At 39.7% G+C, this 22,337-nt stretch overlaps 1 protein-coding gene across 1 annotated transcript; it reads left to right on the top strand.

Moving 5' to 3' along the window:
• The first annotated feature begins 401 nt into the window (after positions 1 to 401).
• Positions 402 to 755, top strand: LOC145105328 (uncharacterized). The gene has a single exon (XM_079042450.1). The coding sequence runs from the start codon at positions 402 to 404 to the stop codon at positions 753 to 755; it is 354 nt and encodes a 117-aa protein (XP_078898576.1).
• The last annotated feature ends 21,582 nt before the right edge of the window (positions 756 to 22,337 follow it).

Consider the following 22,337-nt stretch of genomic DNA (forward strand, 5'->3'; position numbering starts at 1 on the left):
ATTTTCTTTGTTCTGCATGATCAATTTTGATGGTAATGGAAAAACAACACATAGGGGTGGCAATGGAGATTGGGGAAACAGCAAAAATATGGTATACGCCATAGATTTTCAACACCGTACCATCCACAAACAAATGGGCAAACTGAGGTCACAAATAGGGCACTCAAAAGAATATTGGAAAGATCGTTGGGTAGCAATAGAAAAAAGATTGTGCTGACAAATTGGATGATGCACATTAGGCATTTAGGACCGCATTCAAAACACCCATTGGAACCACTCCCTGTAGATTGGTTAATGGTAAAAAATTGTCATTTACCCGTGGAGCTTGAACATAAACCTATTAGGCTTTAAAAACATGCAATTTTGAGTCAAATGAGTTGCATGCCAATCGACTTTTGCAAATGAATGCTTTGGAAGAATTGAGGAACGAGTCCTACACTAACTCATTGATCTACAAAGACAATACAAAAAGATGGCATGATGCAAGGTTGAAGGGTAATAAGGACTTTGAAGCTAATCAAAAGGTTCTCTTGTATAATCCAAGACTCAAATTATTTCCGAGAAAATTGCGCACTCGTTGGTCCGGTCCTTTTACAATCAAGTATGTGTATCCGTATGGGGTAATTGAGTTGTGGAGCAAGGATGGGTCAAGCTTTAAAGTGAATGGGCATAGGGTCAAGAAATATGAAGAGGGCATACTAAATGAAGAATTACTTGATGAAGGAATGGACTTGAAGAAATCCGCTATAACGTAGAGCGTAAAGGATTCCAGCTAAAGACTCCTCAAAAAGAAGCGCTTACAGGAGGCAACCCGATGTTTGAGTTTACTTTTTTTTTACCCTTTTCTTTTTGTTTTGGTTTTTAGTTTCATTTTCTTTATTTTGTGTCTTCTAAAGGATTTTTAGTCTAAATCCTTCTTTTAAGCTTAAAATTTTTGCTTAAGTACAAGCAAAGTTTTATGTGGGGTGTGGTGAAATTTATTTTTAAGAGAACAATTGTTTTTTCGAACAGAGGATATAACTCGTCGAGTTGGGATGACCTGGCTCGACGAGTCCATCTGGAAATACGCGATATTTCGTAATGTACGTCTCTACTGGACGAGTCGCGACCCCCAACTCGACGAGTAGGTTTTATTAACAGAAAAAAAAATTAAACTCTGTAAATTAGGGTTTTTACCCTAAACAGTAAAACTCTCATTCATTTCACAGCCGTCACCCTCCCCCATTCAACCAAGAGTTCTCTCAAGCAAGGATTTCCTGTAACACCCATAAATTTCAAACCAATTTAAACTTTCAAAAACAACCCAAGTTCCATTAGTTATTACAAAAAGGTTTTCAAATAGTTTATTATCAGAGTATCCCAGAAACAGAATCATAAAAAGTGAGGAGCGGTACGATCACGCCTTTGCCTTGCCACGATCTCCTGATGTACCTGAAACAATAATCGATAAATGTAAGCTCGAAGGCTTAGTGAGTTACCCCCAAAATACCCATACACGCAACCATACTCATAAAGCAATGAACAGCACACTATGGGTCCAGTCAACCATCGGGTTGGAATACCCCTGGCCCTCAACCATCGGGTTGGAATGCCAACATACTACAAGTCCAATCATCCTCGGGATGGAATACTCTCGGCCCACAACCATCGGGTTGGAATGCCCACACACCTACACATACAACAACTACTATGGGTCCAATCATCCATCGGGATGGGATACCCCAGGCCCTCAACCATCGGGTTGGAATGCCAACCTACTATGAGTCCAATCATCCTCGGGATGGAAAACTCTCGGCCCACAACCATCGGGTTGGATTGCCCACATACTATAAGTCCAATCATCCTCGGGATGGAATACTTGCGGCCCACAACCATCGGGTTGGATTGCCCACATAACCAATCAAACATGTGCACCTATATCATATAATCATATAACAGTCTACTAGACAACATACTAGGGCCCTATCATCCTCGGGATGGGATACCCTCCACTACTGCTCAATCATGTGCACATATAAAAGGTAATCTCCTACCAGCATACAGACAGTCAGACCACTATATGTCACTAAACATAACCACATCGGATCTAACAGAATACAGATCTAACTGATCATACAAGCATATAACCATCCTATCTACCAGGATGTCGAGCTAACATATCGCAATAGTAACTATCTCAAATAAAAAATCAAAGGGCCGGCCTTGGCGCCTTAGACCCTTGAGTACAGTGAGGATAACTCACCTCGCACGTAGCTCGGAAGGTAGTGTCAAACTCCTCTAAATGTAGCTCCAACTCCAACACCTATATTCACCCATGTCCTTTGCTATAAATCTCCAGTTTATCAAAATACCCTCAGAAGTCAACTGGTCAACCCTTGGTCAAAGTCAAAGTCAACTGTCAAGGTCAACAGTCCATGTTGACCTTAACTCGTCGAGTACCCCTAGCTACTCGTCGAGTTCCTTGCATAACTTGCCTACCCGTCGAGTCACTCGTCTGACTCGCCGAGCCCAAGGCATTCTTCATCGGACTCGCCGAGTCTTTCATACAACTCGCCGAGTCTACGAAAATCTTCATCGGACTCGTCGAGCCATTTATGGCACTCACCGAGTCCCTTCAGTCCTTCATTCATACATACGATTTTAAGTTGCTTCAAAGCTCCAAATAGTAGATCTAGGCTCCCAAGGAATGTTTATCACGTAAAGTTGCAATCTTTACGTGCATACAAGGTGATAAAGGCTCAATACAAGCTAGAGAGACGGTTCAAGACAAGAATGCCCACATAGATGCAAAAAGGCTGATACTTTATGCCTCCATGGACGAAGACAAGTCTAGATCTGGAGTTGCAACCTCAGATCTAGTCCCAAAACCCGAAATGGGTCCTAAACATGCTACATAGAACCAAATCATCATCCATGATTAGATCTAGAAGGGAAGAGCTCAAGGCAACGACTTGTTACCTCCAAAGTGTGCCCAAGCTGAAGTAGATTCTGGATCTACACGAATTCCTTGATGCTAGCCTCTTGATCTACAAGCTTCCTTCACTAGAATCACCTTCAAAAGCTAAAAAACTCTCACCAATGGCTCACACACGATTTTAGGGTTTACTGACTCTCAAGGGGTAACAAAGAGGCTGGGGTGAGAACATAAGGTCCTTTAAATAGGGTGAAAACCCTAAAATTTAGGGTTTTCTCTTCCCAACACTGACTCGTCGAGTCCAGCCGCCGACTCGGCGAGTCTGGTCACTTAACACGTGCCCAACACCCGCTCTGACTCGACGAGTTAAGATACCTACTCATCGAGTCTACTCCTTTATTTACACATAGCACCCCGAACTTATATTCCTGCATTTGGGATGTTACAATTCTCCCCCACTTAAATTAGGCTTCGTCCTCGAAGCCTGCTGCAACACAATTTCGGATAACACTCCTACATTGCAGCCTCCGGTCTCCCAAACCAGCCCAAATCTCTTCAGGCGCTACTACCGCTTCCCTTCTAAGGACAACTCCTCCCTGTCATGAACACACTTTCATGACTTGCGAAAGTTAGATACTACTATAACTCACTGGGCTCTCTCACAGAACTAATCTATCTTAACCTTTCCAAAACTGGCGATAACCCGAGTAACTTGCAATATTGGAAACTCATCATGTCCCCTTCCTGAATCTAGTCCCTTTCCGCCCTGACAAGATGATGCATCCTTCAGCTTCCGGGCAACTCCCATGAACAACCAACTATATCACATAAACGCTCATACCTGGCCCAATCAGCCTCGGTCTGGAATACTAAGTATGCCTACGACGGGTCCAGTCATCCCTAGGATGGTATACCTTCATATCCTCACGCATGTTTGGCCCAATAAACCCTCGGGTTGGAATACCAAACACATCACGTCGAATTAATCATAGGGTCCGGTCATCCCCATGATGGAATACCCTGGATTGGAATACCACCACATTCATAACCCATGTCTACAACCATACTCGGAATTCAAGGATTTATCCTCGCATCTCCTTCAAACTTCTCTGATTCGACACAACCGAGCACAGCTCGCCCAAATCTCGACAATATGTCCAATCCGAACACGCTCCTACAACAGACATAATCACACAATCTCTATGGCCACAGCCTATGACTGGAGCACCCTTACGTGGTCCTCAGCATAGGTCTGGATTGCCTCTGAGCCCACATCATGAGTCTGGTATGCCCTCCCCGGCCCTCAGCTCATGATTGGAATGCTCCCGATGACTGATCGACACTACCATCGTCACTTCAGTTGCCAAACGCTCCGACCCTACAGGTATCCACTTTCCTCCGCCACTCGAAAGGCCTAATCTACGCTCCTCTCATCAACGGACAATATACGATACAAAAACTACTACTACACACGAATCACGATAACTCAAACCATCAACAACATCCCGACCACTACCGGCCAACCAGCACGGCACTCATATCTAACACATATCACCCCCTTCGGGTTAGAATACCAACATGTCTAGTCAATTCAACTATCGAGTCGAAAATTTTCAGGGTTTGTTGGCCTACCACCTCAATCCTACCGCTCCCTTCGAGCCTCCGTGCCTACGACTTACAGTCGGCCCGCACCGGGTATCTTGGCCTACTGCATAGAGCAGGACCACCTCAACCCCATCTAAATGCCATAAATGATCAAGAAAAGATCTAACCCGATTCCTAGAACCTGAATGACAAGATATTCAAATCCGAAACCTTCCCAAAACTGACTAATACCCATTCGGATTCACTCTTAGTCCCCAACTGGAGTATTACCCGATCCAAGAAGATGAAACCTCGGTGACACTCCGAACTGATGGAATCACCAAGATCCTTTGAACTCCGTCCGACCTCTAATAGCAACTTCCAATCACCCAAAATACACCGGAGCCCTCAATATACCGGACCGCCTTATTGCACCCCTCTAGTAACCGTCATCCAAACTGCATCAGGCAGCATCTTCTAGAGCGAACGTCGCATCCGAGAACTTCCAATTCTCCCCCACTTAGAGCACTAACTATTGTCTACCGGCGGCGAAGCTGGTACGCGACTCAATTGTCCCTATCCGAGGCAACGAACTTCAAAGAATCCGAGCTCCTACTGATGATTTCTGAATCCCTGAATCACGGCTGCTGGTCCTGGTCTGGCGATTTCTCTGTCCTATCTCTTTCTCTTGTATGCACCACTGGATCCTACCCATCTAAGATCTCTTAACAATACATTCCCCTAGCATCTCCTATGCCCTAATAACTCACGCAGAAAGAAATGGAAACTCATAATACAAATATGAACAAAAGATAGCAAGAAAGACATACCGGTCGTCACCTCTGGCGTTGTCCCAGTCTCCTCGGCCATAGGTTGATAGGCACGCCCTTGAGCCTTCGGAGGCTCTGCTCTACCCTGACCCCCGTCAGTATGCCTCAAGGTGGCTGGTGCTGGGGCCTACACTGGCCTGGCACCTAAAAGAGGATACTGGGCCTTCATATGGCCCACCTGCTCGCAATGATAACAAAGTCGGACTCCGGCAGCTAGAGTTTGTTGTCTATAGTCCCTGGCTATGTGACCCTCCTTGCTACATTTGTGGCACCCAGAAGAAGACCGACAACCTCCATCATGCACCTTGTCACACTTCCCACAAGTGCCACTCCTCTGACTTCCCTATCGATAATCAGTAGCCCTCAACCGTTTCGGCGCAGGCTGTGACTGCACCGGGGCCTGTCTCTGCTCCCTCAGCTGGAGCTTAATCTCTAACTCGTACCGACTGGCGGCCTCCTGCAACTCCAACAAAGTATCACATCTCTATGTGGACACAAACTATCTGATGTCCTTCTTGAGCATGCTCAGATACCGGGTCATCTGAGCCTGCTCCGAAGCAAACTCAGGGAAAAACATCGCCCTCTCCGTAAACATCCTGGTGATCTCCGTCACCGACTCTGAATCCTGTCTCAGCTCAAAAAACTCCTGAGCCAATCTCTCCTGCTCTACCCGTAGAACATAACGAGTACTGAACATATCCCAAAACTGATCCCAAGTCACCGCAGCTCGCTGCCCGTCAGAGTATGATCCCGTAGTCAACCTCCACCAATCCTTCGCCCCGAGCCTCAAAAGGTTTAGAGCATACCTCACCCTTTGCTCAACAAGGATCGAACACGTGAAGAAACATCCTTCCACATCCGACAACCATCTCATAGCAACGATCGGATCCTGAACCCCGTCGAAGGTAAGGGGCTTCGTATTATCAAAGTCCCGGTACTGGGATCCCCGTCCGGCTCCTCCCCCTGTTGATGCTACAGCCGCTGTAGCTGCCGCGGCAGCCGTCTCAGTAAGAGCTGCATAACGATCATCAAAGTACTCCATCATAGCAGTCTTGATAGACCCAAACATTTCCGGTAATTGAGCCCGGAACATAGCAGCAACCTCATCATGCAGGATTTCACGAATCCTGGCATCCAACTCATCTGTCCTCATCTGATCAACAACCTCGGGTGGTACTGATCCATCCTGACCACCCTCTCCTAATCCTGATCCCGATCCGGATCCTGCCCTGACACGTCTCGTAACCACCATACTGAAAATATAAGAGGAAGATATCAGACAATCCGCTTAGATAACCGGGGACCAACTCCCTTCTAAACCCTAGGGGTTGTGACGTCCTTGCTACGCGTATGGGTCCTATGCTTTTAGTAGTACGGGCCCATACTACCTTCCACACCTACCCATATTTTTCTCAAGTATCACCACAACACCCTAACAATACACATAAACATAGCGAGCGCTCAATCCTCACTCCTAGAGGAAAGCTAAATGTCACACCCCGCTAAAGCGGAAACGCAAGGTATGACAGCGACAAAGGTTTCATTGCAAAAGATAAAGATACATCACCATAGCAATATTTAAAAGTTTACAACCCATAGTTTAAACAAAACAAAGTACAAGTTTTCCAAAATGACATTGTTCAAAATATAACTTCATAAAATAACTTCCACACGATGCAGCATGCTCTATGATGATGAATCTCTATATCCACTTACTAATTATTTCCTGAAAAAGCATGTAAAACGAGCGTCAACTATGAAAATAGTTGGTGAGTTCACAGGTTTATAAAATCAAGATTTGGTATAAGACTTTTCATAAATACAAGTACATTGCTTTAATGAGAACAAAGTTCATTGCGGTCATCGCACGACCTGCCACTCGTCTAGCAGCACTAGCAGTGTCAGCAGTCTCCATCGAATGCTGAAACATGATTTCCATCCTTGTTAACACTTCATCCAAAACTTTCCGATGCTCAGCTATCACAGCAAGACTGTGATGTAGGCCCGCTGCCATCGAATGCATCCTCCGGGACTCCTCCGGAGTCATACCTTACTGCCTGACAGGTATCCCTATAACTCGCTGAGGTGGGGGTGCTCTCGGTCCTGCCATGCTGGGTCCTACCCGACTGGTTCCTGCCGTGCCAAGTCCTGTTGTACTGGTTGCTATCCTTCCTGGGATAGGGACACTCTTCCTTGCTGTCCTCCGAATACGAAGCCCATAAAGTGGTGGTTGTGGCAACACCGATGCAGGCGATGCCTCACGTTGCTGACTCGGGGCGTTGTCATTGCTGATCTCCACCGAGTTTCCTGTATCTTATGTGTCTTCCGAGGGGTCTTCCTCCACCAAGGCGGGGGGATCACGTCGAGGAATAACAGTGACGTAGCCGGACTCATCAGCTGAGGCGGTAGCGTGAGAAGATGACGATGTTGACATAGTGGACTGAGACATAGATTCAATGAGATATGAAATAAATGACAATGCATGGCTATAATATGCAATGCTTACACACACCAAAATTAACCTTTTTGAATTTTTGAAATAAAGTTTTCTCAAGAATTTTGTTGAACATATTCCCATTATAATTAGCTCAAGCTTTGTATAAATCTTTCCTTAATTAAACATAGGTGATGAGGCTATGTTTAATCGAGGTCAAATAATACAACTCCCGACCTAATTATACTAGTAATATGTTTGATGTAAAAAGAATTTCTTTGTAAGTTTTAGTTATAGGTTGTGTTTTCTTAAAAAAAAACCGATGTTCTCTATAACTTTAGCTCTGATACCATTTCTGTCACACCCCGCTAAAGCGGAAACGCAAGGTATGACAGCGACAAAGGTTTCATTGCAAAAGATAAAGATACATCATCATAGCAATATTTAAAAGTTTACAACCCATAGTTTAAACAAAACAAAGTACAAGTTTTCCAAAATGACATTGTTCAAAATATAACTTCATAAAATAACTTCCACACGATGCAGCATGCTCTATGATGATGAATCTCTATATCCACTTACTAATTATTTCCTGAAAAAGCATTTAAAACGAGCGTCAACTATGAAAATAGTTGGTGAGTTCACAGGTTTATAAAATCAAGATTTGGTATAAGACTTTTCATAAATACAAGTACATTGCTTTAATGAAAACAAAGTTCATTGCTATAATGAGAAACAAAGTTGATTGCTAAAATTGATAAACGAGTTTATTGCCATAATAGATAACAAGTTTATTGCTATAATGTGTAACGAGTTTGTATGTGTATGAGCAAACAATGAGTCTCAACCAAACCTATGACTGAAGCCCTATCAAGATCTATGTTTATCGTTCCATAGATGAATATGATATCATGCACTCCAGCAATAGGGCGAGTGAGGAGTTGTCAATTCCTAATAGCGCTATCCATAATGACCATTGGCTCAAAGAGTTAATGGTTAGAGATAAGGGAAGGGCCTTAGTACGATAAGTTCTCATGTTCCGTGTTGCATAGACATACATAAAGAAACATAGCAATACAATAGCAATCGTGTTTGATACAATTCAATTTAAATACAACATGCAAATAATAGTTTTTCTGGACATGCTTTTCCACCCCAAAACATAAAAACTGAAAATAGGGGAGTGCGTGAATACTCACAACGTTTCGAGTAGGTACAAGGGGTACTTCGGAATGCACCAACGTCTTACTACCGGGATCCTACGACATCAAACACACACTAGTGAGTTTCCATGTCGAAATCTAATGCTAATATACTAAATTCTACATATAGTGAAATGCCAATTTATGTGTTAGTATTTGATTTTATATTAATTGGTTACACTTTTTCTGAAATAATGAAATTCTACAAATCGTGCGATTAATTACAATATTGGAATATAAATTTTCCAAATTTTTAAGTCCTTATTACAACATAAATTCACGGAAATAGCATTCAAAAGATAAAAATTCTCAAACTTTTTATTTAACTGTTATTACACAATACTACGCTGGGAAAATTATAAAAATGGATTTCCAAGCTGTTTAATTATATTTTATGATTTTTGAGCATTTATTCCAATAAAAATTGAAATAAATAGAAAACAGTTTCCAAAATTACCCAAACTTTTTATTTAACTGTTATTATACATAAATAGGCTGGGAAAAATATAAAAGATATTTTTCAGTGGGTATTTCTATTTTTCCTTGTTTTATTCCTTTAAATAATCTTTAATTGAAGAAATAATATTAAACAGTTAAAATAAATTACCAAAAATTTTTGTAACATCATTTACAGTATAAATAACCTGAGAAAAATATCAAAAGTGGTCTTCATATTATATAATCCGGTTTTGGGTATTTATGTGTATTTAAGTGTAATTAACTTTAGAAATTAAGAGAAAAATAGTTTACAGTGGAGAAAAATCCTTAAAATTTTTATGTAACCTCCTACTGTAAAACGTGATCTTCTGGTAAATTTTCATGAATTTTGGATAATCAGAACTATTTTTCCTAGTTTTAAACCATTATAATTACCAAAATTGGGAAAAATAGCAAGGCATGATGAAAAATGTTGAAATTATTTTTCTGAGTCATCCATCACAGGTAAGGTATGCGAAAATTGTTAGATAAAATTTTCACACTCTCCAAAGTCGTTTTGTGATTTATTATATCCTAACAAAAAGAAAATTGGAAATCATACCAAACAGCAACAAAAATTAATGAAATTTAGTGAGGGGTCATTGTACATCATAAGGGTCATTCATGAATTTGTTCCGGATTTATTGACCTCTGGAAGTATTTTATGTGATTTATGCCCTGGGTTTCTAGCAATAATTTTAATAAATCAAAGAAATAATAAAAGATTTTGGTATTTCACAGATTATCACATGCATGTGAGGGCTTTCAAAAGGAAAAATGTTCGAAATTTATTCAGAAGGGAAATAGGGGTATTGAACCCAAACAAGATAAGAAATGTTGCATGCAATGGTGCATGAGATGTAAATGTGGCTGAAGTTTATGAATTTATGTAGCCCATTCAGTGGGGTTTTAAGCCACGAAATTTCAACCATCATTCACTGGATATGTTAAGTTTCTAAAGTATTTTTCCCCAGATTTATGGTTGGGTTTAAGGCCATTGATCATGCAAGGCAAAAATGGTGATCATAGAAAAAGATCTGTTTGCGCAACCATTTTGTAAAAATTGCCAAAAATCGGATATTTAATATTTTACAGTAAGACCAGTTGGGTTTGAAAGTTAACTCATGGAATTATCCAATACAAAAAGAATATCATGATTTGGTTAAGAAATGACCGAGTTATGGTCGTTCAAAGTTGAACAAAGTAATCTGGCAGATTGCATGTTTGCTTTGAGTGCATCCTTAGGACATTTTGACAAGAACATCATGCATGCCTTTGATAAGGTCCGATTTCTAGCACATGCATGGAGTGAATGAGCATCCAAGATGTACTAGAAATGGTTTAAATGCTTTTGACCATGCAAGAACACAAAAGAAATGGAGAAGAAGATGTAATACTTGTTTTTGAAGTCACATGAACATATGTGCATCATTTTCACTCCTTGCATGGGTTTGATCCCGGATTTTCACCATTTCAAACACATGCATTGTGTTATGGTGAGAATCTACAAACCACAAGGGAAAAATAAAGATTTCTAGCCATGGAAAGGCATAGAATCCGAAAAGAAGAGAAAACTAAGAAGAAAAGGAACTAGAATCATGAAACTATGGAAGAAGATGTTGTTGTTTACCTTGGTTTTGATCTTGAGGGAAGTAAGAACACTTCAAGGTCTTCTAAATCTCGAAATTTGGCAGAGAAATGAGAGAAATTTCGTGAGTTAGAGAGAGAGAGGAAGAGAGTTTGTGTGTTAGGACGGTGGAGTGTGAGAGAGTGAAGAGAGAAGAGGTAGAGTGAAGGTTTAAGTCTAATGATTGAGTTTTGGGAAGAGAGAGTGCATGGGGAGGGGAGAATGGCTGGCTCTATCATGCATTAGGCCTCCTCTCTCCTAATTTCAAATTTTATAAAATTCCCTCCAATAATTTTATAAAAACCCTAATTTTTATAAAAATATTTATTAAGCAATTCTTGATTTATTTGTAAAAAATCTTGTTTTTAACTAATAAATTATGATTATTGCATGATAATTTAATTTCTATTTCAATGATTATAATCCATAATTTGATTAATAAAAATTTGATATTAGAAAGTTTATAGCCAAATTTTATAAGGTTTTTAAGCTTTATGATTTATAAATTTGGATTTTTAGCTCTCTTAGGGTTTTTGGAATATTGTTTGATATTCATCATCATAATGAAGTATAATTAGAATATTTTAATTTATTTTTAGGGTTTTATACCCTTTTTCAATTATAACAAAGCTTGAAAGTTTCATTCAAATTATAGCATTGGCATTTCCTATTGTAGTTAAGCAACTTACTAGAATCGTAAGTGTCAAGTATATTAGTCCTAGGTCTTAGATGGATCCTAGTTTATGTAAGATTTTGACCTAATTTATACTACTAGGCCATGGCATGATGTGCATGAATGGTTATTATAAAGATGCATGAGTCCGAGAATGACCTAAATTGACAGTTGTCACAGTATCCCCCACTTAAAAACAATTTCGTCCCGAAATTCATTCTATGTCATCGCTTGTCATCGTATGGGAAAAGTTGTGGATACTTTTCCTTCATGAAGTCCTCACGCTCGCAGGTGTACTCCGATCCGCGTTTTGAGTTCCATCGAACTTTCACAATCGGGATCTTACTCCGCTTAAGTTGTTTTACCTCCCTGCCAAGGATTTCTATCGGTTCCTCAACGAAGTTTAGCTTATCATTGATCTTAATTTCCTCCAGGGGTACTATCAATGTTTCGTTGGCTAGACATTTCTTAAGATTGGAGACGTGGAATGTGTCATGAATGACGCTTAACTCTTGGGGCAACTGGAGTTTATAAGCTACCGGACCAATCCTTTCAATGACTTCAAAGGGTCCAACATATCTCGGGCTTAGTTTTCCTTTCTTACCAAAACGCACAAGCCCTTTCCAAGGCGACACTTTTAAAAGTACCTTGTCTCCTACTTGGAATTCTAATGCTTTTCGACGATTATCCGCATAACTTTTCTGACGATCTCTAGCAGCTTTAAGCCTATCCTTGATGATAGCAATCTTGTCAGATGTTTCCTGGATAAGTTCGACTTTAGTCAACTGTCTGTCTCCGATTTCTGTCCAGCATAAGGGCGAACGACACTTGCGTCCATACAATGCTTCATATGGAGCACATTGGATACTCGTGTGGTAACTGTTATTGTAGGAAAACTCAATTAGAGGCAAATGAGTATCCCAATTTCCTTTGAACTCAATGACACACGCCCGTAGCATGTCTTCCAATGTTTGTATTGTTCTCTCTGTTTGCCCATCTGTCTGAGGGTGGTAAGATGTGCTCAAATCTATCTTGGTTCCTAGTGCCTTCTGTAACATCCACCAAAATCGAGATGTAAAACGACTATCTCTATCAGAAATGATAGATAGGGGGTAGACCGGGCAATTCCTCCGGAAACACCTCGGGATAGTTTTGAACCACTGGAATCTCCTTGAGTTGCTTAGCTTCAGGTTCTCTTTCTAGCACGTGGGCCATGAATGCAATACAATTCTTTTTCAGGTACTTGTGAACCTTCACGCTTGATACTATGTTTAAACTTCTTCCTGGCTTCTCACCGTGTATGATAAGGGTTTCTCCATTAGGGAGAGGCACTCTAATGACTTTCTCGTAACAACCAATTTCTGCTTTATTTTTGGATAACCAATCCATCCCTACTATCACATCAAAACTACCTAGCTCTATAGGAATTAGGTCAATGCTAAAGAGTTTATCAGCTAAATTCAGAGTACAGCCAGGAATTATTTCATTAGCCCTAATTGCATACCCATCAGCAAGTTCAATAGTATGAGTATTCCTCATCTTTCTTGATTTCAAGTCGAGTACCGGTCTAAATGTTAAAGAAAAGAAACTCCTATCTGCTCCCGCATCGAATATTACTGATGCAAAATGATTGTTCAGGAGAAACGTACCTGTTATCACTTCAGGGTTCTGACGAGCTTCTTCTGCACCAATCACAAAGGCTACACCTCTTGGCCGCCCACCTTGATTTCCTTGGAAATTTTGCCTAGCTTGGCCTTGTCCATTGTTACCAAGTCCATTGTTCAGTTTGGGACATGCTCTACGGAGATGATCAGTACTCCCGCACTCGTAACATGTCCTTTTTCCCTCCTTATTCACCTTACAATACTTCGAGTAATGGCCTGTTTGCTTACAGTTTTGGCACACTGGGCAAGCTCCCTTGTGATGGAAGTTACACTTATTGCACTTCGGAAGCGGCCCTGAGTACTGCTTTCGCTCCTGCACTTCCCGTTCTTGAGTTTTCACTGGTTCTTGCTCCTGGGCTCTTACCATAAAGTTTCTTGAGACTTTCTGCTTCCTCCCTGACTTGCCTCCATACTTCTTCTCTCCCTGATCTGCTGGCTTCCTCTTGCTACTAGAGCTTTCCTTTGTTGATGCTCCCATCCTTATCACATCATTGGTTAGTCGATTTGCTAGGCTTACTGCACTTTGAATAGTAGTTGGGTTTGCTGAGGTAACCATTCCCCGAATCTCTGGTGCCAGACCCCAGATGTAACGATCTATCCGTTTCTCCTCAGGAGTAACCATGTGAGGTACCAGTTTTGCTAGTTCATGAAATCGGACTGAGTACTTCTCTATTTGTGTTCCAACCATAGAATGGTTCCAGAATTCAGATTCAAGCTTCTGAAGTTCATCCTTGGGACAATATTCCTCTATCAGCAGCTTCTTTAGGTCTTCCCAAGTTAGCTGATATGCCGCTGTACGGCCTCGGGTTTGCACTAGAGTATTCCACCAGGTTAATGCCCTATCTTGGAATAGGCAAGATGCATACTCAACTTTGTTGCGCTCGAGGCATTTGCTAATGTGAAGGACCGACTCCATGCTGTCAATCCATTTCAGCAACCCGACCGCACCTTCCTTTCCATGGAACTCCTTAGGTTTACAGGCCATAAAGGACTTGTAGTTGCATTCTCTTTCATTGTTTCCTCGATTTCCTCCACTACTTCCTTGGTTAGCATTAAGTCCTGCAGTTACTTGAGTAAAAATGTTTGGGATTGCTTCCATGAATTGTTGTGCTACAATTTGAGCAACATCGGGTGTTTCGTTCTGTGGGCGCCCGCGATTAGGCCTTCCTGACATGGTTCTAAGACACAAGAGAAGAAATACGTATAAATACATAAAATAATGTATAATATTTAGTTCACTACTATTTTGAAAACCGTAAGTGTTGTCAAATTAATGGTTTGCATTAATACTAGGCATATAGATTTTAGAAAGGAAAGAAAAGAAAAATCTTTTTATTCAACTATTGACTAAATAAGTTCTAGGGTTTGACCTCATAGTAAAAGTTTTCAAACATAAAATAAACTTCTTCATTACCATTTGAAATAGTCTTAAAACCAAAACAATACATCAATCCCAAAATAAAGTTTTAATGTCTTTCCCCAAAAGATACCCAACATGGGTTTTCATTTCATGACACAATAAAATACTAAAATCAGAACCAAGTACGAATCGCTATCCCAACAAGAAACATCCACACCACAATCAGTAACAGCCCTCCAAACACATAACATGTGGTCATCGCACGACCTGCCACTCGTCTAGCAGCACTAGCAGTGTCAGCAGTCTCCATCGAATGCTGAAACATGATTTCCATCCTTGTTAACACTTCATCCAAAACTTTCCAATGCTCAGCTATCACAGCAAGACTGTGATGTAGGCCCGCTGCCATCGAATGCATGCTCCGGGACTCCTCCGGAGTCATACCTGACTGCCTGACAGGTATCCCTATAACTCGCTGAGGTGGGGGTGCTCTCGGTCCTGCCATGCTGGGTCCTACCCGACTGGTTCCTGCCGTGCCAAGTCCTGCTGTACTGGTTGCTATCCTTCCTGGGATAGGGACACTCTTCCTTGCTGTCCTCCGAATACGAAGCCCATAAAGTGGTGGTTGTGGCAACACCGATGCAGGCGATGCCTCACGTTGCTGACTCGGGGCGTTGTCATTGCTGATCTCCACCGAGTTTCCTGTATCTTCTGTGTCTTCCGAGGGGTCTTCCTCCACCGAGGCGGGGGGATCAGGTCGAGGAATAACAGTGACTTAGCCGGACTCATCAGCTGAGGCGGTAGCGTGAGAAGATGACGATGTCGACATAGTGGACTGAGACATAGATTCAATGAGATATGAAATAAATGACAATGCATGGCTATAATATGCAATGCTTACACACACCAAAATTAACCTTTTTGAATTTTTGAAATAAAGTTTTCTCAAGAATTTTGTTGAACATATTCCCATTATAATTAGCTCAAGCTTTGTATAAATCTTTCCTTAATTAAACATAGGTGATCAGGCTATGTTTAATCGAGGTCCAATAATACAACTCCCGACCTAATTATACTAGTAATATGTTTGATGTAAAAAGAATTTCTTTGTAAGTTTTAGTTATAGGTTGTGTTTTCTTAAAAAAAACGATGTTCTCTATAACTTTAGCTCTGATACCATTTCTGTCACACCCCGCTAAAGCGGAAACGCAAGGTATGACAGCGACAAAGGTTTCATTGCAAAAGATAAAGATACATCACCATAGCAATATTTAAAAGTTTACAACCCATAGTTTAAACAAAACAAAGTACAAGTTTTCCAAAATGACATTGTTCAAAATATAACTTCATAAAATAACTTCCACACGATGCAGCATGCTCTATGATGATGAATCTCTATATCCACTTACTAATTATTTCCTGAACAAGCATGTAAAACGAGCGTCAACTATGAAAATAGTTGGTGAGTTCACAGGTTTATAAAATCAAGATTTGGTATAAGACTTTTCATAAATACAAGTACATTGCTTTAATGAGAACAAAGTTCATTGCTATAATGAGAAACAAAGTTGATTGCTAAAATTGATAAACGAGTTTATTGCCATAATAGATAACAAGTTTATTGCTATAATGTGTAACGAGTTTGTATGTGTATGAGCAAACAATGAGTCTCAACCAAACCTATGACTGAAGCCCTGTCAAGATCTATGCTTATCGTTCCATAGATGAATATGGTATCATGCACTCCAGCAATAGGGCGAGTGAGGAGTTGTCAATTCCTAATAGCGCTATCCATAATGACCATTGGCTCAAAGAGTTAATGGTTAGAGATAAGGGAAGGGCCTTAGTACGATAAGTTCTCATGTTCCGTGTTGCATAGACATACATAAAGAAACATAGCAATACAATAGCAATCGTGTTTGATACAATTCAATTTAAATACAACATGCAAATAATAGTTTTTCTGGACATGCTTTTCCACCCCAAAACATAAAAACTGAAAATAGGGGAGTGCGTGAATACTCACAACGTTTCGAGTAGGTACAAGGGGTACTTCGGAATGCACCAACGTCTTACTACCGGGATCCTACGACATCAAACACACACTAGTGAGTTTCCATGTCGAAATCTAATGCTAATATACTAAATTCTACATATAGTGAAATGTCAATTTATGTTTTAGTATTTGATTTTATATTAATTGGTTACACTTTTTCTGAAATAATGAAATTCTACAAATCGTGCGATTAATTACAATATTGGAATATAAATTTTCCAAATTTTTAAGTCCTTATTACAACATAAATTCACGGAAATAGCATTCAAAGGATAAAAATTCTCAAACTTTTTATTTAACTGTTATTACACAATACTACGCTGGGAAAATTATAAAAATGGATTTCCAAGCTGTTTAATTATATTTTATGATTTTTGAGCATTTATTCCAATAAAAATTAAAATAAATAGAAAACAGTTTCCAAAATTACCCAAACTTTTTATTTAACTGTTATTATACATAAATAGGCTGGGAAAAACATAAAAGATATTTTTCAGTGGGTATTTCTATTTTTCCTTGTTTTTTTCCTTTAAATAATCTTTAATTGAAGAAATAATATTAAACAGTTAAAATAAATTACCAAAAATTTTTGTAACATCATTTACAGTATAAATAACCTGAGAAAAATATCAAAAGTGGTCTTCATATTATATAATCCGGTTTTGGGTATTTATGTGTATTTAAGTGTAATTAACTTTAGAAATTAAGAGAAAAATAGTTTACAGTGGAGAAAAATCCTTAAAATTTTTATGTAACCTCCTACTGTAAAACATGATGTTCTGGTAAATTTTCATGAATTTTGGATAATCAGAACTATTTTTCCTATTTTTAAACCATTATAATTACCAAAAATTGGGAAAAATAGCAAGGCATGATGAAAACTGTTGAAATTATTTTTCTGAGTCATCCATCACAGGTAAGGTATGAGAAAATTGTTAGATAAAATTTTCACACTCTCCAAAGTGGTTTTGTGATTTATTATATCCTAACAAAAAGAAAATTGGAAATCATACCAAACAGCAACAAAAATTGATGAAATTTAGTGAGGGGTGATTATCTATCATAAGGGTCATTCATGAATTTGTTCCGGATTTATTGACCTCTGGAAGTATTTTATGTGATTTGTGCCCTTGGTTTCTAGCAATAATTTTAGTAAATCAAAGAAATAATAAAAGCTTTTGGTATTTTACAGATTATCACATGCATGTGAGGGCTTTCAAAAGGAAAAATGTTCGAAATTTATTCAGAAGGGAAATAGGGGTATTGAACCCAAACAAGATAAGAAATGTTGCATGCAATGGTGCATGAGATATAAATGTGGCTGAAGTTTATGAATTTATGTAGCCCATTCAGTGGGGTTTTAAGCCACGAAATTTCAACCATCATTCACTGGATATGTTAAGTTTCTAAAGTATTTTTCCCCAGATTTATGGTTGGGTTTAAGGCCATTGATCATGCAAGGCAAAAATGGTGATCATAGAAAAAGATCTGTTTGCGCAACCATTTTGTAAAAATTGCCAAAAATCGGATATTTAATATTTTACAGTAAGACCAGTTGGGTTTGAAAGTTAACTCATGGAATTATCCAATACAAAAAGAATATCATGATTTGGTTAAGAAATGACCGAGTTATGGTCGTTAAAAGTTGAACAAAGTAATCTGGCAGATTGCATGTTTGCTTTGAGTGCATCCTTAGGACATTTTGACAAGAACATCATGCATGCCTTTGATAAGGTCCGATTTCTAGCACATGCATGGAGTGAATAAGCATCCAAGATGTACTAGAAATGGTTTAAATGCTTTTGACCATGCAAGAACACAAAAGAAATGGAGAAGAAGATGTAATACTTGTTTTTGAAGTCACATGAACATATGTGCATCATTTTCACTCCTTGCATGGGTTTGATCCCGGATTTTCACCATTTCAAACACATGCATTGTGTTATGGTGAGAATCTACAAACCACAAGGGAAAAATAAAGATTTCTAGCCATGGAAAGGCATAGAATCCGAAAAAAAGAGAAAACTAAGAAGAAAAGGAACTAGAATCATGAAACTATGGAAGAAGATGTTGTTGTTTACCTTGGTTTTGATCTTGAGGGAAGTAAGAACACTTCAAGGTCTTCTAAATCTCGAAATTTGGCAGAGAAATGAGAGAAATTTCGTGAGTTAGAGAGAGAGAGGAAGAGAGTTTGTGTGTTAGGACGGTGGAGTGTGAGAGAGTGAAGAGAGAAGAGGTAGAGTGAAGGTTTAAGTCTAATGATTGAGTTTTGGGAAGAGAGAGTGCATGGGGAGGGGAGAATGGCTGGCTCTATCATGCATTAGGCCTCCTCTCTCCTAATTTCAAATTTTATAAAATTCCCTCCAATAATTTTATAAAAACCCTAATTTTTATAAAAATATTTATTAAGCAATTCTTGATTTATTTGTAAAAAATCTTGTTTTTAACTAATAAATTATGATTATTGCATGATAATTTAATTTCTATTTCAATGATTATAATCCATAATTTGATTAATAAAAATTTGATATTAGAAAGTTTATAGCCAAATTTTATAAGGTTTTTAAGCTTTATGATTTATAAATTTGGATTTTTAGCTCTCTTAGGGTTTTTGGAATATTGTTTGATATTCATCATCATAATGAAGTATAATTAGAATATTTTAATTTATTTTTAGGGTTTTATACCCTTTTTCAATTATAACAAAGCTTGAAAGTTTCATTCAAATTATAGCATTGGCATTTCCTATTGTAGTTAAGCAACTTACTAGAATCGTAAGTGTCAAGTATATTAGTCCTAGGTCTTAGATGGATCCTAGTTTATGTAAGATTTTGACCTAATTTATACTACTAGGCCATGGCATGATGTGCATGAATGGTTATTATAAAGATGCATGAGTCCGAGAATGACCTGAATTGACAGTTGTCACACTAAATGTCTCATACTGACCTACCGGTCCCACAACCCACCTATCCATGAAACTTCCACCTACCCTGCAGCACTAGTGTATACTAGCCATACATAACGCTGGACCCTATAGACTTTTGAATATCCAATCCTACCCTAAGCTCCCAATCAAATAAGAACAGAACATAAGGCCAAATCAAACATTCTCAGGCTATAAGATCTTAATTATGTATAACTGTGATGCATACACTAAGCAACTACAATAATGATGTCAATCTCATATAAAGTAAACCCTAGGCTAGTAGGCATCATGTAATCAGACAATTCTATCATGCAATTCCTGAAGATCCCTAGCCTAGTACTGGCATGTTGTTCTAACATATCACAATATCAAATAACTTGTATGGTATTTTGGGGTCTACTTACTGGCTCTGGCTGATCGTACACCCTGCATCCTCCTTTACTTATTTTGAAAACCATTTTTAGAAATCATTTTGAAAACCTTTCCTTGATTTGAGACTGGATTCACACGAATGCTCCTCCAATTCACTCAAATCAAGGCTCTGATGCCAGCTTGTAACACCCATAAATTTCAAACCAATTTAAACTTTAAAAAACAACCCAAGTTCCATTAGTTATTACAAAAAGGTTTCCAAATAATTTATTATCAGAGTATCCCAGAAACAGAATCATAAAAAGTGAGGAGCGGTACAATCACGCCTTTGCCTTGCCACGATCTCCTGATGTACCTGAAACAATAATCGATAAATGTAAGCTCCAAGGCTTAGTGAGTTACCCCCAAAATACCCATACACGCAAACATACTCATAAAGCAATGAACAACACACTATGGGTCCAGTCAACCATCGGGTTGGAATACCCCTGGCCCTCAACCATCGGGTTGGAATGCCAACATACTACGAGTCCAATCATCCTCGGGATGAATACTCTCGGCCCACAACCATCGGGTTTGAATGCCCACACAACTACACATACAACAACTACTATGGGTCCAATCATCCATCGGGATGGGATACCCCAGGCCCTCAACCATCAGTTTGGAATGCCAACCTACTATGACTCCAATCATCCTCGGGATGGAATACTCTCGGCCCACAACCATCAGGTTGGATTGCCCACATACTATGAGTCCAATCATCCTCGGGATGGAATACTCGCGGCCCACAACCATCGGGTTGGATTGCCCATATAACCAATCAAACATGTGCACCTATATTAAATAATCATATAACAGTCTGCTAGACAACATACTAGGGCTCTATCATCCTCGGGATGGGATACCCTCCACTACTGCTCAATCATGTGCATATATAACAGGTAATCTCCTACCAGCATACAGACAGTCAGACCACTATAGTTCACTAAGCATAACCACATCCGATCTAACAGAATAAAGATCTAACCGATCATACAAGCATATAACCATCCTATCTACCAGGATGTTGAGCTAACATATCACAACAGTAACTATCTCAAGTAACAAATCAAATGGCCGACCTTGGTGCCTTAGACCCTTGAGTATAGTGAGGATAACTCACCTCGCACGTAGCTCAGAAGGTAGTGTCAAACTCCTCCAAATGTAGCTCCAACTCCAACACCTATATTCACCCATGTCCTTTGCTATCAATCTCCAGTTTATCAAAATACCCTCAGAAGTCAACTGGTCAACCCTTGGTCAAAGTAAAAGTCAACTGTAAAGTTCAACAGTCCATGTTGACCTTAACTCGTCGAGTACCTCTAGCTACTCGTCGAGTTCCTTGCATAACTTGCCTAGCCATCGAGTCGCTCGTCTGACTCGTCGAGCCCAAGGCATTCTTCATCGGACTCGCCGAGTCTTTCATACAACTCGTCGAGTCTACGACAATCTTCATCGGACTCGTCGAGCCGTTTATGGCACTCGCCGAGTCCCTTCAGTCCTTCATTCATACAGACGATTTTAAGCTGCTGCAAAGCTCCAAACAGTAGATCTAGGCTCCTAAGGCATTTTTATCACGTAAAGTTGCAATCTTTACGTGCATGCCAGGTGATAAAGGCTCAATACAAGCTAGAGAGAGGGTTCAAGACAAGAATGCCCACATACATGCAAAAAGGCTGCCACTTTATGCCTCCATGGACCAAGACAAGTCTTGATCTGGAGTTGCAACCTCAGATCTAGTCCCAAAACCCGAAATGGATCCTAAACATGCTAAATAGCCCCAAATCATCATCCATGATTAGATCTAGAAGGGAAGAGCTCAAGGCAACGACTTGTTACCTCCAAAGTGTGCCCAAGCTGAAGTAGATTCTGGATCTACACGAATTCCTTGATGCTAGCCTCTTGATCTACAAGCTTCCTTCACTAGAATCACCTTCCAAAGCTCAAAAACTCTCACCAATGGCTCACACATGATTTTAGGGTTTACTGACTCTCAAGGGGTAACAAAGAGGCTGGCGTGAGGACATAAGGTCCTTTAAATAGGGTGCAAACCCTAAAATTTAGGGTTTTCTCTTCCCAGCACTGACTCCTCGAGTCCAACCGCTGACTCGGCGAGTCGGGTCACTTAACACGTGCCCAACACCCGCTCCGACTCGACGAGTTAAGATACCTA

Source organism: Lactuca virosa, chromosome 4, assembly GCF_052849685.1.
Source record: "Lactuca virosa cultivar CGN04683 chromosome 4, Lactuca_virosa_CGN04683_v6, whole genome shotgun sequence".
Taxonomy (NCBI): domain Eukaryota; kingdom Viridiplantae; phylum Streptophyta; class Magnoliopsida; order Asterales; family Asteraceae; genus Lactuca; species Lactuca virosa.